Here is a 24,158-nt window from a genome sequence, read left to right as displayed (position 1 = left end):
TTTATTGTAATATAATCTGTGATTCTATTTTAATCGATTTGCAAATTAATATTTCTAGGAAAGTTTAGATTAAACTTTATAATTCATAGATTGCACGAAGGTAAAATGTAAGGCTAGAGTCACAATTGATACTCGTGATAAGTATAAGCCGTGTGAGACGCGGTAACCCCATCTCCATTTCGCGAATGTCAACACCACCCGCCTTTGGCCGTGCCTGACCTCCCTGAAATTAGCGCTAGGGCACGCTACGGCACAGTCAACACTCTACCTTAATGACGAAAGAATAAACACAGCTCATACGATGTTTGCCCCACGGAGCGGGCGGCCTTTGTCTACGCACGCTCGGAACGCAGCAAAATATACACTTTATTTATTATTTATACATCGAGAGAGTTTCCTCCATGTTTATTTTTTGAAATGGATGTGAGCCCCACCCCGTGCAGACTCGCGTCGCGGCCGTTCCGTTATGATCACGCTCGCTCGTGCATAAATATCCGCCATTTTGTTAGGCTCTCGATACATAGTTACGAAATCCGTTATAATAACAAAGCGGAGATACATGGCTACTACGAAACGCGTCGTGTCCACTCGGCTCGAGAGCCTATCGGTCTTATTTGTTATTTTTTAATGTTTACTCTAGAGGTGCGGACTCGTCGGCTGTGGGAACTCGTAGCAGCGACGCGCTCTTTGTACGTCACTCGTCGACGTCGTACGGAACGTCGCTAGTTATTTATGGGCTATATGGCAAGAGTTAATGAACGGGCCCCGTCGGCGGGCGTCGCTTATTGCACTCCGCCGAGGCTTGGACGCTCTCGTGTCGAGTACTTTCTTTTCAATCTCCTTGTGCATAATGCTCCGTGTTTCCTTGCACGCACTCTTCATCTGAGAGCACCATTCAATTATTTGTTTTACTTCTAAACGACTTGTTTCTCCGTGGCAACGAGACTTTTCGGGTACGCCTAAGGGTATTTAGTATGCGTTCAAGAACGTAACACGTACTTGTCTACGAAGCATTTTGTTTTACCAAACAAGCTTAAATTCCCCTTGGCTACTGAAGTACTTCTATCGTTTTTTTATTTCTAATTTAACATAACTTCAAAGCATCGAACAATACACAATATATAAATTGTTACTGTTACGATCGAACCGTTAATTAAATCAAAATGGCCACCCAAACGGCTGTCATCTTGACAATACGAGTCAATTTTGGCGCCAAACAAAAAAGTGGTGTAAATCAAATATCGAATGAGTTAACTAGATGCGTATATGCAGCGCATAAGAGTGATATTCCCATCAGAGATGCAATTGAAGTGCGTGATGTTTTAAAAACGAGTCCTCGCGTAGGTGTTCCGTTCCTGCGAACGATGACTCGCATAATCGAGACTACAATTATATATAAAGCTCTCGTGTTTGTTTAAATCTTCATTTGGTGCAGTGTTTTTTTTAAACAGTGAAATTCTTTACTCTTTTAAAGTATCTTGTTCTATTTTCGTTTCGTTAGTAAACATGGCCAGCTAGATTAGTAGATAAGATTCTTAAATAAAATCAATACATACCTATAAAGAAATTTATAAAAAAAAAGAAACAATTTTAAATTTAGAATTAGTTTCTTGGCTTATTCGCCAACAATGCTTACCGTACATGATAGAAATTCAGTATCGGACGCTGAGTAAACACGCGCACGACGCGTGACAGCCGATCAATGCACGTCATTTATTTAGTAACTTATAAAAATATCCAAAGCAAAAAACAACCACGTACTTTAACATTTATAAATCTAAAATTTATTCAAATATGCACTTTATTTACATCACATTACAAGTCAGATAGAAATTTTTAATTGTGAAAGTTAAATGGTTATTATAATAAGACGTGAGTTAATGCGGTGACAAATAGACCTGGATTTTGGAAACTGGCGATTTCTATACATGTTGTTACAGGTGGGCAAGAATTAATACAATACAATACTACTAGAATACACTCTGGTGAAAATTAATTTCGATAATATATTTCTTGAGAGGTCCTTTTATAAAGACCTTTTTTGGTATAGTGTTCACTTACAAAATTCTAGAAAAACATATACCTATATGTATGATTTTTTTTAATCCTATTTCCTTTTTTTGGCAAACACTATTTTTAATAGAAAATAAACTATAGCAAATAGGCTGACAGACAGAAGAAAAGTCGTACCTAGTACATTATTTTGTCTTTGCCTATTTAATACTTTGGTAGACGTTTTGTTTAACTGAAATTAAAATGTTGAAATACTTCTTGGCGCATTGAAAATAAAACTTCATAGTCTAATCTGAACGCAACTTTCCTATATCTTTCTGAAAAAGTAAAGATATAAAATTGTATATCTATTCTGTAACTCGAAACTCAGCAGAAGATACGACAACACGTCAGTAATATGCGACAGTCTTATAATAATATAATTAAATAAAACGTTTAAAGAATACGTGCATTGAAATAGCGTATCAATGTAAGTCACTCTCAACATTTCAGGTGAGATAAATTTCTTACAGCTTAATTACTGTTAATTTTAAAATGAAGTTAACTGTAAAAGTTATTTTTTTCTTAAAATAGTCAATAAAATGGATATAAAATCAATTAAGTGTTTTTTGTTTACAAATACACAAAAATCGCAATATAACAATCATAATAATTATTTCTAGTGTTTATTATTTTGCAATTAAATTAGTTGAAAAACTAAATGTTGTAACTAATTTGATTGCAAAGTAATTTCATAATAAAACCGAGTCGCGTTTAATTACAGTATAACATTTCAAATTTATATTATATAGAATTAGTTATGTAACATATTCTATGTAACATCGCACACGCAACTCTACCATCCCTCCCCTGCCCGTCGACCGTGAACTACAAAGCTACCAATCAAATATTTACCCAGCAATTCACAAAATTAATATTTATTTAATAAACGATGATTAAACGAGTTTAACATCGCTTATGAACCAGCCAACTTTTTTTTAGTTACTCAAACGTTTGTTAATTATTATTTATACAAGACTTGCTTCTGTTTGTTTAAAAACACTTTCGATAACTAATTTATTTATTTTTAAATCAGATGACTAGTGTACCGAAACCATTCGCTTCAATATTTACGGATTTAATATTTTGGAAACATATAGTACCTACTTTAATTATAATATTATTCGGAAGAGGACAGGAGAAGGCCGTTGTTCAGTAGTATGATATTGTCAATTTTGTCCAGTAGTTAATTGCATCAAGGTTTTTAGTATATTAACGTTCAATAGGTGGCGCTTTAGTCGTATCAGATAACTATTTGCAAAACGTTTAAAGAGGTATTGAACGCTGAATATGAGCTAGTCAGTACCACAAAGATAAACGTCATCCACAATTTCCATACTGTACTTGGTCATAGCTTTTTATTTCTTTTAAGCCATAATCTCGTATTGCCTTAGGCCATGGAATGAGCTGAACGGCTTGTATATAGCTAATAAATTAATTTCCTACAACAAATATTTTTATTCCCAAATTAGCACCGGATCAGCGTGGTGGAATAAGCTAAACCTTCATAACAGGAAATGTAATTTCTCAACAGCAAGACATTCAGGGATTATTATTTTACTATATTCTAGTTTTTTTTTTATTAAATCACTTTCCCTAAACTCAGAAATATTCAATCAAAACTGTTGAAGGTTTTCTATTTTAAATTTCTTTAAATTCGTACGAATTTATTTGCAAAAAACTTGTCCTACGCAAACATCGCAACGGGGTACTTATCAATACAGAAATTTTACAAATTCTAAATGCATAATGGCCTTTACCTGCTCCATAATAGCAGTCAGGTGCATTATCCGCTTAGATAACTAATCCCATCCAACAATGAATTCACAAAAACTCTTTTCATTCATCAAAATATAATCTCGAACGAATTGCTTACATTATCAAAGGCAGACCGCGAAATCAAGCGAATAGCCTGTAGTTACATCAATATTTTCGCGGTTATTACACAATTACGCGGGAATAAAAAGAATAAATCGTAAAAGATTTCAGCGTCCATTTGCAAATTTGTTTTGACATGTTGGCTGCAATGAATGGCCGCGATCATTGCTATGCCTTCTATGATACCATAAACATTTATTATTTTTTTCAAAAGGATGGAATCTGTTTTATTGCGGCCAGCCTTTGACGGGAAGTGTATTGAAATCTCACGAAGATTAGGGATTAGGGTAGAGTGAAGTGGAATTATATTTTAATTATACCTACTCCGTTATTGTAAGCGTTGCAAATTGGAGAAGATCATAATTTTGTTATAATTTTTAAACAATTTTTTTCATTTACGGTTTCATTTATACACAATAAATACAGTTTTTGTTTAGTTAAAAATATCTGTCTATTAAAAATTCAAAACTGGAATAAGAAGTTTCAAAGAAGAAAATACTTAGTAAGCGCGTTACCCTTCAATTTGCTTTAATATTGGCCATTTCCAGGTCTTTGTCCAGCTATGAAACATCAGAAATCAGAATTCCGTATAAATCACAATACATAATAAAAAAAACTCCATTATATATAACAAAAACCAGCTCACTTTTTCTAAATAAACACTTTATTAACGGCCTGTCATTTTGACAGTTGGTAACGAGCGCGTAACGAGGCTAATCCACGCTCGTCTGCACTTTTAAAATTGACAGCCTTAAATACCATTTTATGAAAATGCGTTACATTTAAAGCAGACGTTTAAGTCTTTACGCAAGTCCATATTAACATGCAATCGTTTTTATGTTTAAATTCAACAAAGTAAGAAATAAACCCGTAAACGGTTAATAGCTGGCCTTTTCTCCTCTTACACAGGCTTAAGCTCACCTCACTGTCAGTTGTTGATGAAATTAATCATTAGCAAAATTAAAACATACGTTACATGAAAATATATAAATATATGTGGCAGTTTTTATATTTTCTAATATAAAAAACTCTAAAGTATGGTTTTTGACATATCCATTTTGAATAGATATGAATTATATTATTAGTATAGTTATTGTCTCTAATATACTCCTGTGTTTAGATCTCCTCCGATGAGGGTTGGTATCCACCAATCCAGCCACACGTGTGGCTGAAGATAATAAAACATTAACGTTTCCGTCTGATATTTTCATTCACCGCTGTGCACGAGATAAATTATAAACATATATTAAGCACATGAAAATTCTGAGGTACGTCTAGGTTAAGATTCATGTGTTCTAAACACTGAACCAATATCGATTCTAATTATATAATTAATCCTTGTTAAAGACAGGTAAGTTGTTATCCAAATAAGGTAGGTAGTCTATCTTAAAGAAGTGATTAGGTAATAAAAACATCCATCAGATACATGGAGACATTTAAATAACATATCAACGAAATTGTAAATGGCAGTGCGGGGAGCTACACTTACACACTCAATGTCCAGTGCCGCTGTACGAACAACGATTTGACAACCCGTCATTGTTTAAAATTAACCGCCATTATCTTATTGCCTCCATTACACCCGCATGCGCCGCATCCGGCAGACGACAGACTATATAAATTCGTGACCATAGACAAAGGAGCGATTACTCGCAGTAGGTCTTTGTTTTTTTTTTTCATTGATAACAAAGGATTAGTAGCATAGATGAAACTTTAAATCTATGGGAAAGTAAAGCTATTTTCATTGTTAAACTTGTCTTTAGTTATGAATTGATTATCGTTTATTATGTCTTCGACGTTTTTTTTATTTAATTATTTTTTTATTTATATTTAGTTATTAAAACCTATTTGGTAAAGAGCAGTTGACTATTTTTATGAATAAGAATATCGCTTTTGTATTCCATTTTTAAATAAGTATATGTATGTAAAATAATTAATATATATAATAAATAATAATTAACCACCAACCACATTATATATAATTTCTTCATTTTCAGTAGAACAATAAATCACTCCGAAAATAGTACTAGCAGGAATGTCACCATCAACCGTTCAAATGTCAGGATATCGATCCGTATTTACGTTAAAAAGATCCGAGCCAGGTCATCTGCCGGCAATTAGCTGAAATAAAAGCTAAAAAAATTCACTGCCTCGGTCCCAGGAGCCAGTATCAACAGTGGCGTTGAACATCGAAATTTACTTAAGTTTAATAACGAAACGCGAGCCCCGTGTTTGCTCGGAACGTCAAATACTGCGGGATATTATGCCTTGTAACGTTGGCAGAAAAATATTTATTCCCTTTAAAATTGATGAATTTTGTATAAATACTAATACTAACAATTATAACAAGAGGTATTATGATGGCTTTGTTAATTATTATTATATTAATTTATAGTTATTTAATTTAGTATGTTTCAGTTTCGTTTGTTTTTTCTGACGGTACCGAGTTCGCTTTATTGCGGCCTCTATTTAAACTCGGTTCGCTTTGAATATGCACGAGCGTCGAGAAATGCGTTTAACTTGAAGCGCTTTGGTTCCTGAACTTGGTGATTGCGATAGATTTGCGAAATACCATATAATGAATAAGTATGTTTGCATAATATAAGTTGGAAACGGATTTTCATCGAGATATTTTGAGAATTAAGATAATATGAAATCGACGAAGGATACGTTAAGTTTGCTTGTAATTTTGAATTTCGAATTCATGATATCTTTAGCTTAAATTGGCTGTTTAATTATTCCTTTTTCTTATAAGTAATTAAAAAGTATCTAATCTGTGCACTCGATTAGGTACTCTCTTTATGCTTCTATTATCGATAATATATGTACACCGAATTATTATATTAAACTTTATTATCTTTATATGTTTATATAAAAACAGTGGTATCTATATTTATTTACTTTTAAAAGGATGACAAGAAAATAATATTATCATTTTCGTTTTATTTTTCAGCTACCTACTTTCCATTGGTCATTCTGTGTCAAAAGTGACTATTTCTATACAATTGAGATTACTTTTATAATATACTTTTATAATTTTATATGTATTTAACAGTTTCAAATTAGAATGTTGATGAAACTATTTTAATCAAAAATATTGCGTATGCAAATATAAAACCTTAAAAAAATCTTTAGTCTTTGACTTGGTGTATTTTTTCTACTATTATGATTGCCTTTACTGTGGATGTGTCTGTATGTTTTCATCACCAAGCAACATAATAATTGACTGAATTAAATAAAAATGCTTCGCCTAAAACCATTGCATTCTAAAACCTAACAATCAACGCATAGATAATCCTCGAATACGCGCCGCGTCTGACAATGACAGCATCGAAACGTGACCGACACTCGGTAGTCGGTAGCATATTGTGTCCATTAATCTGATTTTTTGCTTTTATTCCGAGTGAAATTTCCAAGGGTTAGTTAAAAAAAGCCAGATTTCATTAATTCATTCAATGTTTATTTTAATATTATACGTTTCTCCAGTCATTTATGTCTTTCACAGCGTATCTTTCATTACACTTCAAAAACTAAATACCTATGATATAGCACTGACGTAGAGCAGTGTAAGTATAATATACTTATATAGTATAATTATCATAGAAGAGGGACAACAGGTTAATCGAGTAATCGATGGGACCAATCAACCTGCACTGAACAAACAATGACCAATGCAGATCGTGCGAACTAATTAATATAACGACAATGCACCACATTATAATCGGCGTATTAGCGCGCCCTCACGCCTCCGCCATTGTCTCCGCCAAGTCAAACGTCACTCTGACGTTTGTTTTCGCGGGAATTCAAACGCGTCGCCGTAAATGGTGTTGACACCCTCAAAATGGAGATTATTCATGGATGTTTGCGGGCTTTGTTGGGGTTACGACGAGTTTATGAAATTTATATTGACACGGCCGAGATTATTGAGTCTTTGTTATGAAGGATTTAAATTTTGCTCGCGCTATGTGGGAAAATGGGTCGCGTGTCGGTGACAGATATTAATAATGGGACTTTCGAACTTGTGCCGTATATTTGCACAAATATTTAAACTATTCAATATGATTTCACAAATTGTTTGATATATTTTAAAAATCAACTTATAAAATTATAACGGTTTCTTCAATAAATATCAAAGGCATCTCTCGTGTAGGTTCAAAGAGCAATGTTCACTAATTTGAAGACGGCACTCGAAAATTCAGACAAGGGAAATATTCTTCAATATCAAAGCGACCCTCGAACCGGTGCCGCCGTCAGAGCGGAAAACAAGATGCCAAGTCTAACGAGCTAACCTGAACGCATCTTACGTGTTGCCAGCGGTAAAAATAACAGGATGTTGTAGGACATGTAGCCTCAGGCGTTTCGCTCCCCGAGTATTTTATAGGGATATATTGTATTTTATCGTGGGCGGTTTGTGTTCAGTAATTGGATCGGGGTGATGTCATAGCTGGAGGCGTTGTGGTAGCTATTGTAATGTGATTTATGTTGTCTGTCGGTTGCACTCACCCCGATTTAGAAACGCCCCATTGTGTTTAATAGTTGTACGACATTGTGGCAATCAAAAATAAAGTGGCTTAAGTAATTTTTAAACGCATAAACAGTGGGAACAATCTCGTAATTCGGTTGTTAGTGATCTTTAACATGGCGGAAAAGTATTTTTCTATGAAATCATTGATGTTTAGTATAAAAATCTGATGATTTAGAAAAATACTGCTAGCATTTTCCTCAGCGGTTATGATTTGTAAACTTTTGAATTGATTCAAAATCGAAATATACTTTATTCAAGTAGGCTTTTACAAGCACTTTTGAATCGTCATTTACCAAACTATTTAAAGTAAAACTACGACCGGTTCGGAATGTAGATTCTACCGAGAAGAACCGGCAAGAAACTCAGTAGTTAATCTTTTTCAACATCTAAAAATACAGTCATGTTAGTTAAAAACAATTTTATATGTATGTAATATCTCCCGCCTGGAAGTCAACAAGCATTAACTCCACGCTTTTTTATCATCTATATAATCTTGTATCGAATAATGTGCCTTCTTTACCAATGTCTTGAATCTATGAAACGGCAAAGTTAAAAATTATTTGTACAAAATTACCATCTTAATGGTAATAATGCCTTATATAATAAAAATGTTTTAATTATATGGGTTTAAAATAAATTATTTTTACAACACACTGATAATCTAGCTAATCATATTATAGCCATTAATGCAGTGCATATTAGGATAGTTCAGATTGAGGTTTTTTTTGTGCTGATATCATATTTCCCACGATAAGGTTACCACAAGTTTTATCAGTTTAAAGTTCCTGGTTCAAGTAATATGATATTTTAAATTAAGAATATTTTTTCAAAATTAAATAACTATTATACACTTACCTTAGATATCGTAACTTACCTAAAATGTTACCATTTAAATATATATTTGATGTTGATTAAATAATAAATATAATTAAAAGATGAATTAATTTATTTCACCTTTATCAGTTCATTACATCTCCATATAGTCTAATTATTGTAACTTTTAATGGCAGTTCAATAATAATAATATACACATACTTGAACCATAATATTGCACGTAATTACGTTATATATGATTATATTTAAGGATAATAATTAAATTACTGACTCACCTGTGTTGGGGTTAAGTGAATGAGTGAAGCGAGATGCTCCCTCTCGGGCGCAGACAGATATTTCTGCTGCTTGAACCGTCGCTCCAACTCGTAAACCTGCACCAATAAATACTAATATAGATAATCAATTCATGTATTATAATAATGGCCCCGTCTCACATCAGGGAAACAGTGTTAAGAGCCGGAGCCGCTGCGGAAAAAGCTGATAATAATTTATCTCTCATTCCAAATTAGGTATGTCTTGTTTCCAGTTGGAGTTAAAACACTTAGACTTTGGAGAAATTGTGCAGAAACCTTTATTAAAAGTATAACACCTCGCATTATTGTCTCCACTGGTGATGTTGGTTCAGTTTTTGCCCAGGAATTCAACGTGGTAATGCTGCTAGCATTTGTTAGAGACTAGCCCTAGCCTCCAATACGGTGCTACGTCATAGGATATCATAATTAATTATATCATTAATTATATCACGTTATTATTACATATTATAAATATATACAATGATTATTGTAATTAATTGATCAATAATTTGTACAACTTTAATTAATATTATTTTATATGGAATAACATTTAATACCGGCATGTAACACTATTTCTTATTTTAAAAATGATTGAGCTGTCATAAGGAAAACAATTGGATGATTGTGAGGGATTGTAAAGAAATGTAGAGAGATTGGAGCATCATTGTAAAACATAATTTTATTTTGCCATCCCGAACTACTGAAGTTACACAATCTTACCACCATTCCACGCGGTCATGATTTGTACAGTAACAATTTTAATTTTTTATTTGTACACTAAGGCCTTAATCGTAACAATTCGTATGTCAAATAATAAAAAAAAAAAAATCGTATATAACGCGTTTGCAGTTAGTAATTCATAAGTATGTCAGTTGTAGTTAAACGGAAAAATAACAAGTCTCGTTATAACGTCGATTTTTTTTATCTTTGTCTGCGATACTCAGATATCCGCCATGATACCAAAATTATATTAATCCGTTATATTTAATTCTATATAAACGTTATATTAATATATATTTAATATAAGTACAACAACACGAGATACAAAATTCAAACTAAATTTCGAATAAAAAAATATGACATTTTTGGTTAAATCTTTCATTCTAAGTACTATCATTTAGGTATTTTTACAATAAGCTATTTAAAGTGCTTCAAACACTTCTTAGATTACTACCAATATATTCCTAACTCCTTAAAAAGTACTGGAGTTTTATTTGTAATATTCTACTTTGATATTTATTTAAAAACTATTTATGTATATATGTTTTTTTTTAAATTGAAAAATAGTACTACTGAATTTCTTTGCAGTTCTATTCGGTAGAATCAACAACCTAGCTTGATATTAAAATTAAATTAATCAAACCTCGTGAAATGACGATTCAAAAGTGCTCATAAGAGCTCACTTGAGTAAAGTATATTCCGATTTTGATTTTTGATTTTAATATTTTTACCTTTGTAAGTTAGGTCTTTAATATTAACATTTTATTAAAAATCTTATTCTAGTCGTGCGAAGCCGGGACTAGTAGCTATATGATAATGTATCAATACACACAATATGTAACCTTAATTACAAATGCCAGTTTTCTACTCGACAACCATAAGTCATTTGCATTCCAAGTCGATTGATAGTGCTATATCACGGGTTCAATGAATACGGGCTGTTAATAAAAGAAGGGCAGTGTGTTGTGAAATCGTGATGATTAGATACGGTATTTACGATGTTATGATTCTGGAACGAATATTCAATTTTTTTTCATTGAGTTAAAATAACTGTCAATACACGTTTGTGTGGTAAAGATGAACAAAATAATGACTTTAAAATATAATAAATAAATAAATAGTGATTCTAAACATAATATTTTTACCTAATACTTAGTAGAATCCGGTCTGAATTCCTTTTCGAAACGGTGGTAGACTTTTGAAAATCAATAATCGTATATAATAATGCTACTAAATTGAATATCAATTTGTTATGTAAAGCGTAAAGCAATAATATTAGATAGATTTTGATTTGCTTCTTACATTATGCAACGTCAAGATTATCGATGCCTCGATATTTTTTCAATGTGTATACTTATTAAAAAAGAAAAAGTTTTATCTCTCGGCTTAATATTTATTGCGTAATAAATGTTAAATAAATTAAGTAATTATATTTAAATACAAATATATTTAGTTTTTGGTGCAGCGAATACATTTTTATGTTGTTTTTTTATCTAGTCTGTGGTTTAACTGTAGGTACGACGTTCAGATATTTCTTAAAAAAATAAACAAATCAATTCTCAGGTAACGTTAACTATCAGGAAATCTATCGCCTTATTATATTATTTAGATTTTAACTACTTAACCTCATTTATTAATCAACGTTAAACCGTCTGTCAACGATGAAATAATTTAATTCCCTCAAACAGCAAGAATCTTCAAATATTAACCATTATGAATATATTACACAAATTATACAATATGCAAGTAATTAAACATTCCACGTTACCTGACGTCAGATTACGTTAACACAGCTATTTAATTTCGAAGGGTCCTCCCCCAGCCCCTCCCACTTCCGGTGGAGACTCCGCCCTCGGGGTGAAAGATATGCCACGTTCGCTCCATGTAATTAATTCTATTCCCTGAATCTCCCCTTTACGACACGTACATGGCAACACCTGTTTTATTGTTTCGAATTGTATTGTTCTAAAAAAAGAGTTGCAAGAAGAATAGTGGTTTTGTTTTAAATGTTGCCATTTAAACCGACTACAACGATGTTAAGGAGAGTATTGTTATTCTTGTAGGTAAGGAAGTAAGTTTTAAAGTATACCCCAGTACTACAGTCAACCTAGTTGTTTTGTTTAATATTTCTTCACATTAATAAGCACGACATAGCTCATCCTATAGGGAAGAGGCCTTTACCCAGCAGATGTACATTTAGAGGCTTTACTGTAATGAGTAATACGTGCACATAACTGGTATTCCTGGTGTTAAGCGACCAAACTAAGTAAAAATTAAATCAAATCAAATTCCTTTATTCAATATAGAAGCATTATACTTATCAATTGTCAAATTACACACTTCCAGCGTTTCGGAAAAAAATAATACCCTGACCTGAGAGGAACCGGCGAAAGAAATACAGCGGGTTATTTTTTTGAATTTTAATAAATAAACATAATCGCCTATTTAATTGTAATCGCTCAATACTCGCCTCTGTCTAGTCTCAATAACTGCCAGCGATCGACGTTTTATTCCTAAGAACGACATTTGCGCCGACACTCGCGAATAATTTCGCGACAGTAGATTTAATTAAGTTTTTGTGACATATTTTAAGTACAAAAATGTATAAGGTAAGATTTACTGACACATGTGATTTTTTTTTTTGGCATTTGTCCGTCGTCAAAGGTTTTACATTTTAAGTTAGTGTATAACCTGTAGGTATTTAGACGAAGGTCTTAAGTAGGTAAACATTTAAAAAAAATTATAGCAACGTTTTTATAAAACAAATTGTTTTTTTTTATTGATACACATTCCCCCGAAAAATTAAATAATAAATTATTCCCAGCAGTTCTAATTATTATTAATAAATTAAATAAACGTTGAATATCATTTATCCGGAAATGAAGTTCGTATAACGTACAATGGACGTTTTATAAATATAATTTTAAAAATATTCTGAAAACTTTCTTAATAATTAATCCTAAGTTCATGTAATATTACATTAGCAGCCTGTAAATTTCCCACTGCTGGGCTAAGGCCTCTTCTCCCTTTGAGGAGAAGGTTTGGAGCATATTCCACCACGCTGCTCCAATGCAGATTACACACATGCAGGTTTCCTCACTATGTTTTCCGCCGCTGTTGACCGCCGAGCACGAGATGAATTATAAACACAAATTAAGCACATGAACATTCAGTGGTGCCTGCCTGGGTTTGAACCCGAAATCATCGGTTAAGATGCACGCGTTCTAACCACTGGGCCATCTCGGTTCTTCATGTAATATTATAGTCGTGAATTTGAGTAAACCAAAAATTACTTTATTTAAGTAGACTCTTACAAGCAGTTTTGAATTTTAATAAAAAGATACACGTTGAAACCTACCAACCGTTTGGAAGATTGTAGATACCGATTGGTTGTAGATACCGAGAAGAGAAAAGAAAATCAGTAACTGCTCTTTTTAAGAATTCGATTACTTGTATCAACCGTTTACTAATATTCAAAATTATTTGTAGATATCATATTTAAAAGGAAAATTAACGTATTTTTATTTATATATATACAGACATTTGAAACTCTTAATATTATATAATAAAAGCTAAAAGAAAATGTTGAAAAAAGAGTAAGTACTGAGTTTATCTTCGGTATCACTTTTAAAACTGGAAACAAAGCACTTGAATCGTAGTAGTTATATCAATATCTCTACACTTCTGATAAAATATTAAATAAATAAATAAAATATTTTTAATGAACTATGTTATATTTAATATTTATACTGACAACACTAAATAATTTACTTATAATACTTTTTCTTTTAACTCTTTAAAGTTTGGAAAAGGCAAAGGTACCAACATAAACCTTATAGATAGTTACTAACCTAAAGCTCTAAGTACATAATTGTAAAAAATAACACTATGTATTTTTTCTATTTGACACTATAAATGTATCAAAACTAACACCCATACAAACTTAATAACCTATCCGAGGTTTTGGTGCCCTCGGCAATAAAAATCGCGTTAGTTGCGATCAAAACCACCCCTCGCGAATAATAAAGCTCGCCATAAACCGCACGATCGTCATACAAAAACTAAAATATAAATATCTTTATATAACTATATATAATTCTTATATTCCATTGAAGTTATACTTAACGGTTGGACTGATTTCGATGAAATTTATTTCTACGTATTTGAGTTGGTTGGTTAGTCGGTTGGTTGGATTAGATCGGACTAGATAAGTCTTCTTAGGTAGGCAGATTCTTTTAGCTGGACGTAATCAGGACGGGCGTATAGTATAGTAATATATTATGTTAAAGAATACATGCATATATGTTTCTAGAATATTCATTAAAATTTTGAATGACTATACTTTTAATTGCACTTAAAATACCAAAAAATTTGATGATACATTTTTTAAAATAAAGTTAATTACTTTTTCTCTAGATTAGTCCAATAGTAGCACCGATAACAAATAATTATACATAACGTATCTTGAGTGGGACGCATTGAACCAGGTAAGGTCCCCCTATAAAATTTATTTGTAAAATGATCGTCAAATACCGCTCCCCCGTCTGAAGGGTTCGTAAATAAACCCAGGGTCCGTGTGCGAAATGAACAAAAGTTCTACCGAATGCGAAAACGTGATGAGAATATATTAATAAAAAATCTGATTTACGTACTGACTACAATAATACGTATTACCTCCTTTTAGATAGCTAAAATTTTCAGTGATGAATGAAAGTAAGATGGCGGCTTCCGTGATTTTTGACATTATAATACATTAATCCTTCGTTGTATCGAATTAAGTATTTGACATTTAAGAGCAAGGTTTTCCGTTTTGCCCAGCAGTGGATCTACCTACTAGCTTTTACTATAATTTAAAATATTTAGTTTGTATTTTCAAGGCTTTTATGTAGACTCATATATGTGTAAATGTTTGTAGATCAAATTATACGGAATGTTAAGCTCGTTACGGATTCCTCAGAAACGGTTTTAGAGTGCTGGAGATGCTTCCAGGTTTGTATAAAACACGTATAAGAGATATTTGCTTGCACTTATTCTGAAGATTTCATTGCATTCATGCGAAAACATCACGTGACGAATACCATGTTTGACATAAACAGTTCCAAGAGCATGTTGCATACGCTCTTGTTTTATCAAGCATAATCTTAAATTTCTTCAATCTTCAAATTGGTATTCAACACCAATATCGGTTAAGTCATGTTAAGTTTTGTTTAAATAATTATATTATGTAAGTACCATTTTAACATATTTAATTTCAATAATTCCGTAACCGTTTCCGATGGTAGTCTATTTCTAAGCCGACGCTGCGCTCTGTCACAGGCCTGTATTTTTGTAGAACGTGCTATGTAACATTTGATGTTATCGTGACAAATAATCTTTACTATTCCATATTATTTCCTTGTCCCATTTGCAGTTGAAACATTGGAACTTGGGGTAGTACCTAGTGTAAAAAAATCTTCATTTAAAGTAATACATCTCGCCTCATTGCGTCTATAGATGACAGGAAGGCTGATTAATTTTTTGCTCAGAGGATCGGAATTGCGATTCAACGGGGAAAGGCTGCTAGCATTCTTGCCAACATTCCACGGAGTAATATTTTGTACAGTAATTATTTTTATTTGTACATAATTTTATTAAGGCCTTAATGTAAATAATTCTTATGTAAATAGATAAATATATGGTTTATTAGAGCCAAGCTAAAAATTATCTAATCCACTTCACATTTGCCGATTTTTTGTATATATTTTTTTTATTTAACCGCCAGTAGTTGCCACATTTTATTTTAAATCTAAATAATTTCACCCGTTACCAAAATTAAATAAACGATTTGTAAAGGTATCACAATATCCACAAAATTGTAATACTAAAAGATTTTAAAACTGATTTAAAAGATAACCTTCATCAAAAAATCAGGATTCAGATAAAAAAATCAAAACAGAAGAAATAGAAAATACTAGAAAAAGAATAGTTAACGCCTTTAACATATTAACAATCTTTAAAAAAAAAACAAATATCATTAAAATAATTATAATTCTTTGCTATTGCAAATAAAATATGGTAAAGAGCTATTTAAGATTGGGAACGGCCGAAGGTCGTGAAATAATAATAAATAATTAATATAAGAAGTATCTTACCTGTGCTTGCGTGAACAACACTCGTCGCTTACGTCTCTGTGCCAGGGGAAATTGCATGGGCTTGGCATCTGGTCCAGCGCAGGCCGCCAGGCCGCCCATGTTATTAACGTGGCCCATACCGCCCGACGTCGAGGTCATCAGCCTGGAAACTAAAGCAACCGCTCAAATATGATGTATTAACTATTAAAACCCTAACTATTAAATGGATTTAACACCATCGGTTACGTTACTACAGTTTCATCCTTTTTCTACCTGCCAGTTATACTTAGTGAGCCAGTGTAGCCTACGGATATGAATAACTAAAAATTTGCATGTGGTAGGTAGTGCATTGCTAATGAAAGGTTTGAATATCTTATTTTACTACTCTAAGCAGCACTGACCACTTACCATTACAGTGGTCAATGTGTTCATTTGGCTTCTTGTTACAGTTAAGTCAAATGACTTGCACACATTTGTGCCTTCCCTTACCTATTCATGTCATCTAGGTCAGTTCTCTAATCTGTGTTCATTGCTTGTAAAGTCAATTTACCTACAGAATACTTATTTTTCTTTTATGCTTTATAAAAATATGAATAATCTTAAAAAAAATCGTTGCGTTGTCGTTAAAAATACTTGAGATTAATCGAAGATGATTATTATGAAGATAAAAAGTATAATTGTAATTTAAATGATTTACAACATACATGTCTGCATTTAATATTCTATGTAAAAAGACAATGCACTGTAATTGTTTAACTCTACGTATAAAAAACTACCGCATCGCTTAATGTTTTAATTACATTGTCACAAACCTACCTTCCTATTATCAATGGTAGAAAAAAAAAATTAATAACGTCGGTGGAAATTAAACTTCTCGCGCTGGCAACATTAAGTGCACCGCCATGCCGCCATGCCGCCATTCTCGCTAATGACACTAGACGTTTCCCGCGCAGTGGCTTCGCGGTTTTATTTTAGTTACTTTTACAGATAAAAAATTGAGGTTTGTTTATTCTGTGCGTATAGTGACTGTAGTATGTACATGTCTACTCATCTATGATTGTAAGAGGGTTCAAAAATGCTATTCATTTTATAATAGCAGCTTCAGTTAAATGTTTGAGCTGTTTTCACTTTTATTAGTACGCAATATAACGAGGGTAATTTAATTATTTTATAAATACATGTGTTTTTGTATGAACGATAGTGTAGTTAAAACATAATAAAAGCCGCTAAATGAGAGATTGGTATTATGTTTTATATTATCAAAATAACATTAACTTACAGGATATTTTTACTCTACTAGAGGTTTACAAGCACGTTTAAGATTACAAGATTATATTAAATCTAAAGCTACTACTATTTTGGAATATAGTTTCTCTGAGAAGAACCGGCAAGAATCTCAGTCGCCAATTAAATTACACAAGTAATATGTATTTATGTTGATTAAAAGTAAAATATTATGTCTAAGTGATGAAAGTTTTTTTAAATATAAAAATACAATTTGTTGGTCATCAAAGTTAGTATTTGTGGAATTTTGTAATTGTAGTAAATAGCTTGTTCCAGATATGAAGGATTGACTTTGGAGAGTTACAGGCTTCAAGATATCCTGGACAGTTATCTATCAGTTATTAGTTCGAAAACAGTATCAATACCTGTATCGTTACGCCCAATGTAACACCAAATGCACCAATATGCACTGCAAGAATTGCAAGCAAAATGCTGAGCAACTCGGAATTATATTTCTGACATACATATTAATAGGATAAAATTTAATGATAATTTCGGATACTAGTTATTTACGTTATCTAACGAAGAGATTTAATTCTGTGAATCACATTTAAAAAAAAAAAAGATAAATATTATTCGTACATTTTTTTGAAAAGTAAAATACTAAATAAACAAATACGACTAACATTTTTGAATCGGTTGTAATGTGTTTAAAATAAATATTTATATAATCTACTATTGTATGGAACGAAAACTAATAACGATATAAAACCTTTCGTAAATCTATTACACAAAAATGTAATTTTAAACTAAAATTTTGCAAGTCGCAAACTCATTTCATTTATAAAAAATGTTTTTCACGATCTGTGTTCAAATATCATCATTTCGAGATCTTGCATTATTTTATTGTAACGTCGGCAGTTGCGAGAAACCCGCACAGCAATATTCCACACATTATGCTCCATCGAATTTCCTACCGCTCATTCTATTTACACAACACTCCACCATCGAAAAGGGTCTTTCAATAAAATATAACTCCCCATTCTGTCTTACTTACGTTGCCATTGTCCGACCTCCGTGTGTTTTGGCTGCATTATACGATATCGTTGCTTTGCATCGTAAAAAAAATTAAGCTAGTCTATGCTCGTTCAAAACTCCTTTGTGGAAATGTCAATGCGCCACCGGACATTTTGTTATCGAGCCAAAATCTTTTTGATGGAGATTTAATTGAAATGTTGCGCCGCTTAGGTTTATTTTAAACGACTTATTTCGAGAGCGTTTAATTTTAAACGACACAATTATAATAACGTTTATTTAAATTTAATAATAGCGATAAATTTATACTATACATATAATATAATGATTAAATAACAATTACTATCATGTAACTAGATTACCAAATAAGAAAAGATCTATTGTGGGTCACGTTTATCAAGAACAGAATAAAGCTATATAAATGCGTAGGTAGGTTGTAAAATGTTTAAAATTAAGGTAGGCTTCGCAGTACACCACAAATACGAAATGCTCCAGTGAATAGAATGAGTAGATCTTACCGAAGATCGCGGTTCCAAATTTGAACAAACGCCAATGATTTTATAGGGCTTAGTTTTTAATTTAACTCATTGGTCAGCTCTGAGACGTTCTGTTACATTTTTAAGCATGTTGTATAAGCTTTCACAAATATTTTCCTTCAGACGTATTTTTGAATAATTACAATCTTCATTAACATAAATAAATGTTCAATTTACATGTAATGTAACCAAAAAGATTGAGATTTTTTTAAATTTGAACCCAATCATGGCATTCGGATCATCGGTCTCGTGTCTATGGCGTGGGGCTCGGCGTATTCTAAGATTACTGTCCACGACCCTCCGAGTGCGTTTGATGACCGCTCAATTGGCGTGAAATTGGCCAAGGCGCGAGGGTCAGGCGTGCAGCTGACGGCTCTGGTAATAATTAGCGACTCCATAACTGTTGTGGAATTTTTAATGGGAACAAATTGATAGTAGTTAAAAAGCTTTATTTATTGATTTGATTAACGGAAGCTTGTTATTCCCGTATAAAACAATATAGGTATTTACAATTATATAAAATTTATAAAAAATCTTTTTTATGGACATTCAAGCCTCAAATATGGCATACGTGTTCATTTAAACTTTTTATGTAATCACATGTAATGATTATGTACTAAAATATTATAAAGCAATGTTACATATAATTAAATGTTATTAAAAACCTATAAGCGTTTATGGTTTACCTTAGTGTTCCGTCAATTATTACAATAGATAAAATCGAGAAAAACATTTAAACTGACAAAGATGCCGAACTGTCTTTTGTTTTTGCCTATGAACATATACGTATATGGTAAGTTTAATACGACGGTCAAACTTAGAATTCGCAAAAGTAAACAGAATGCTCTTAAAATGAAATATGTTTATCTTCATTTGCAACTAACTGTACCCTGCCCTGTGGTACCACACGGTACATGATCACCGCGATCGCCTGAACCAATATTGACATTCATCTAATGGATTCGCGACAAGACCCTTCCCTGCCTTACATGAGCTAAACGGGAACTCGGTTTCATAACGGCATCATTTATTTATAAACTATATTTTAGCAAAACTATATAAAACTCTAGTGAATAATATTTGCAAAAAGTTATCACTAAAAAATATATTATATTTTTTCCATAAGATTTCCTGACCGCTCGTAATTTGAGCGTGTCAAATTTCATGTCATGGTATTACTTATAAAAATATTCATATAGACACAACCAAGAGCGGAGATGGCATTAGAACTGCTGAATCTTAATTAACATATGTAGATATACAATTTATTTAAATATATATGCTTATATATGTGAAAGATGATAAAGATATCAAGAAATATTAAGAAGAAACTTTGTTAATTATGTCAACTACAAATAAAAGGTATGAAATAATTGCATACAATTCATAGAGACAAAGTAAATTAAATAAATAGTTTGTAGTTACTTTAATAAATGGATTTAATATAGAATAACATAATTGTTTATTTTAAAGCAGCAATAGCGTTAAAAAAGTTTTAATCGTATTAAAATCTAACAACAGGCGTATCTAACGCGACCGATCTCCCCAGCGTGAATGTTGCCAGCACTAAATAAACGCGCCTGGCAAATTGTGCGTGAATAAACATTGAGAATAATAGCAGTATTGTGTTACGATCACTCCCCTTGCCGTGGAAGTACACTGGGATGATATCTCGCTTGATCGGGAAACGATGCGCAGCGTTCGCTATCTAAATATTATCTAGTGACATGATTTTTTTTTATTGGGTGACATTCAACCGAATGATTTTTATAAAGAAACCTTATAAAAGAGCTTTAAATTTAAATTAAAAATAGATTGTCATTAATTACAATTTTAAAATAAAATAACTAGTCTTTTTATTGTTTTTTATGATTTAAATAACTTACGAATTTAAATTACTTACAGTGATTCGATATTTAAAAGTCTATATTTGTATTGTGTAATAAGGTTTTTATATATTAAAATATGTACTACAAATTCACAGTATTTTTAAAATTTGTTACTACAATTTATGTATGCATCTTCATTGTGATGGGCAGTTTAGCAATGCGTATAGGAATATAAAATTAACCGGGAAATGGATCGACAAACAACCGACACTATTTCCCTCGGTGTTGCTACATTAAAGAAAGATAAACTGTGACCGTCTGCTGTTGACGCGTCCACTCGCCGCATTAGGCGCGCCTACATGGAAACTAACCGTGTCACACACTTATTTTTTCCCCGCGGCAGTTTTAATTTCAGCTAGCTGACCGAAACGAGTGTCTGTGACGCTTTGATGTATAACACTCGTTGGTTCAGGTATCGCATAGCTTCGTGATTAATGAAAATATTTAAAAAAAAAACATTATTTTTAATAGCAATCGAGTCCGTTTAAAATTTACAGGGCTTTTAAAACGTCACACCATAAGCAGTAACTAAAAGTTAATACGCATCAAAGACATTTATATAAAAACTTCCTATACATTATTTTAAATAAATTAAACTTTCAAAAGAAACATTGGTCAATTTAAAAAAGGTGTCATATTGAAATACGATACAAGATCGCACTCGAAATATTTATCTGTGTTTCACCTTGAATCGTTTGGAATAATTTTAAGTCGAGTCTTCGACTGCATCGACCACGCTATTTGCGGACGTGAGACCTCCTGTTTACTCAGCCAAGACTCTAGTGGTGGACAAACAGAGGACCGATCGTACGGAATTGCTTATTTTGTCTCTGCCTACACGACTCCCTTTTACCAGACGCTAACAGGTACAGAGGTCTATTTTGTAAGAATAAATTCGAAACTCGAAGAATTTGATCCAAAAACGATAAAAACTATTTATATTGTCATGTGAGTCGATATTATTTTGTAGATATAATTTTAACCGTAATCTTTATGATAATTAAACTCTATAAATAACATAATGGCTTATGAATATTAATGCGTGTTTATATTTAACGACGGAAATCATCTATGGAATTCGAATTTGTTCTTATAGAATAGGTCTTTAGGACGTCGTGCTACAGGGCACTGTAATATGTCCACTTTTAAATATTGTTTGTAGTGACGTAATCATTCGGTAAAGAATTCGAGTGTATGTTTTTTGTTAACACAGTAAGGTTTACCGTTTTAATCTTAGAGAATTCAAGTGGCTATTACATATAATTGTTGAGGTATTATTAACATATTTGATAAAACAATTATTTACCTTTAAGTACCTACTAAAATACGTAACATTATTTTAAGAAATTTTAAGCTGATTTATATTGTAAAAGTTTATCACCAAATTAGGTTCATAACAATAAAAACAGAACGACAGCAATGATAAAAAATGTTAAGAAAATATGGCACTTTAACGTAATATTTATTTAAAACTTCCTTATTTGTTTATATTATTTACTAGTTGTATTTATTATATGGCGATAAAAGAGCTACTGCTTCGCGTTTGTACTTGTTACTCTTAACGAACAACACAATAGTTGTCGCCCGCGACTTCACTCGCGTTTTACGGGTTGGTCATAATACCAAACACAAATTCAGTTCAGCCGAGAAGTCGTAACCGACACAAGTTACTCTCGAATTTTTAATATTAGTAAAGACAGTTCAGTTACAGTGCTTATTTAGTTTTTGGCCTTAAATTTGAAGTAATTTTTTTACTAACCAGAATCTGCCACTAAATAGTTAATTTTTTTAGAAAATTAGTTTATATATATATAATTTTCGCTTGAGAACATAACAAAAAGATATTGAAATAGTATTTATTCTGCAGAAAAGCGCCATCAGAACTATTTACAATATTAGCACTAGGACATAATTACGCAAAAAATTTAAGGAAATAGGTGTATTAACGGCTGCTTCACAATATATTTATGGTAATATAATGTTTACACAGAAGAATATACAAAAATTTTCCATAAAAGCTGATATACATACTATTAATACAAGAAATAAGAATAAACTTGTAACCCCTATATATATACTTTCCGTTTGCATACGGTACAGAGAACGTTTATCAATACTATCATATATATATATATATATATATATATTATCAATATATTTTTTATCAATACAAAAAACTGCCATTTTTGCTAAAAGTACTTTAACGCGTCAGATTTTAATCAAACGTCAAATCAGAAAACAAAACACAATTTACTTTAATATTCATATCGATTTACACTTCACATTAAAGTATGCAAAACCCTAAAATAGAACTACGAATTAATTCAGGATTTTATTAAAAAATAAATAACTAAAAGTGTTCCCACTCGTACACCTGCGAGTACGAAACAAACCAATTAATATCGGATTTATTTGATCGACCGTGTCAAACGTCACTCACGGCTCGTTTCCCGCCTAATTTCCATCCGCCATCTTTGTTTTCATCTCGAGTGGACGTTAACATAGACAACTTATTGTTATTTGCCCACCGTTATTTGAACTTTCTCTATGACTACTGGGTTTTCGAATTCAGATTAAGTTTCAGAGTTTCTTTGATTTGTATTGTCTATTGTTGAGTGGTTGGCGGGTCAGCGCCATCTTGAATCAAGTGCACTTTTGAAATTAGTTGGCAGAGAATAATCAATTTGTTCTAGTGAGGCAATTGATTGTTGGAAGAAAATGCTCGGATTTATGTATTTAAAAAAGGAAAAGTTTTACATTATTTCAAATCAAATTCATAACAGTAAACTACATACCTAATAAAATTATACCATCGTCTAATTGATAGCAAGTTATGTGCTTGTATAAAAAAAATTCAGTAAGTAAAGGATATAACCTTAAATTTCTAACATTTATTTCAAAGATATATTAAATATAAATTCTTATTGAAACTGAAAATGGCTTTGTGTAAGTATTTCGTTACACAGCACTTTCTCTTCACCATTACAATCACCTCTATCATCAATATTATTCGCACCCAATCTTTTTAAATAATATAAGATTTATTTCAAAGAACGAATAAG

General features: G+C 31.9%; 1 protein-coding gene across 1 annotated transcript in view; it reads right to left on the bottom strand.

The window, feature by feature from the left end:
- Positions 1 to 24,158, bottom strand: part of LOC113393813 (homeobox protein Nkx-2.4) — a 41,445-nt gene that overhangs the window by 5,120 nt on the left and 12,167 nt on the right. Inside the window, exons 3-4 of the mRNA XM_064217911.1 lie at positions 16,434 to 16,582; positions 9,565 to 9,660 (exon numbers count right to left, since the gene is read on the bottom strand). Of these exons, the coding sequence (XP_064073981.1) occupies positions 9,565 to 9,660; positions 16,434 to 16,582 (245 nt within the window). The remainder of the gene's footprint in view (positions 1 to 9,564; positions 9,661 to 16,433; positions 16,583 to 24,158) is intronic.

The sequence above is a fragment of the Vanessa tameamea genome, chromosome 19, assembly GCF_037043105.1.
Source record: "Vanessa tameamea isolate UH-Manoa-2023 chromosome 19, ilVanTame1 primary haplotype, whole genome shotgun sequence".
Lineage (NCBI taxonomy): Eukaryota > Metazoa > Arthropoda > Insecta > Lepidoptera > Nymphalidae > Vanessa > Vanessa tameamea.
Note: the sequence above shows the minus strand (reverse complement) of the source record. Positions and strands in the feature narration are given on the sequence as shown.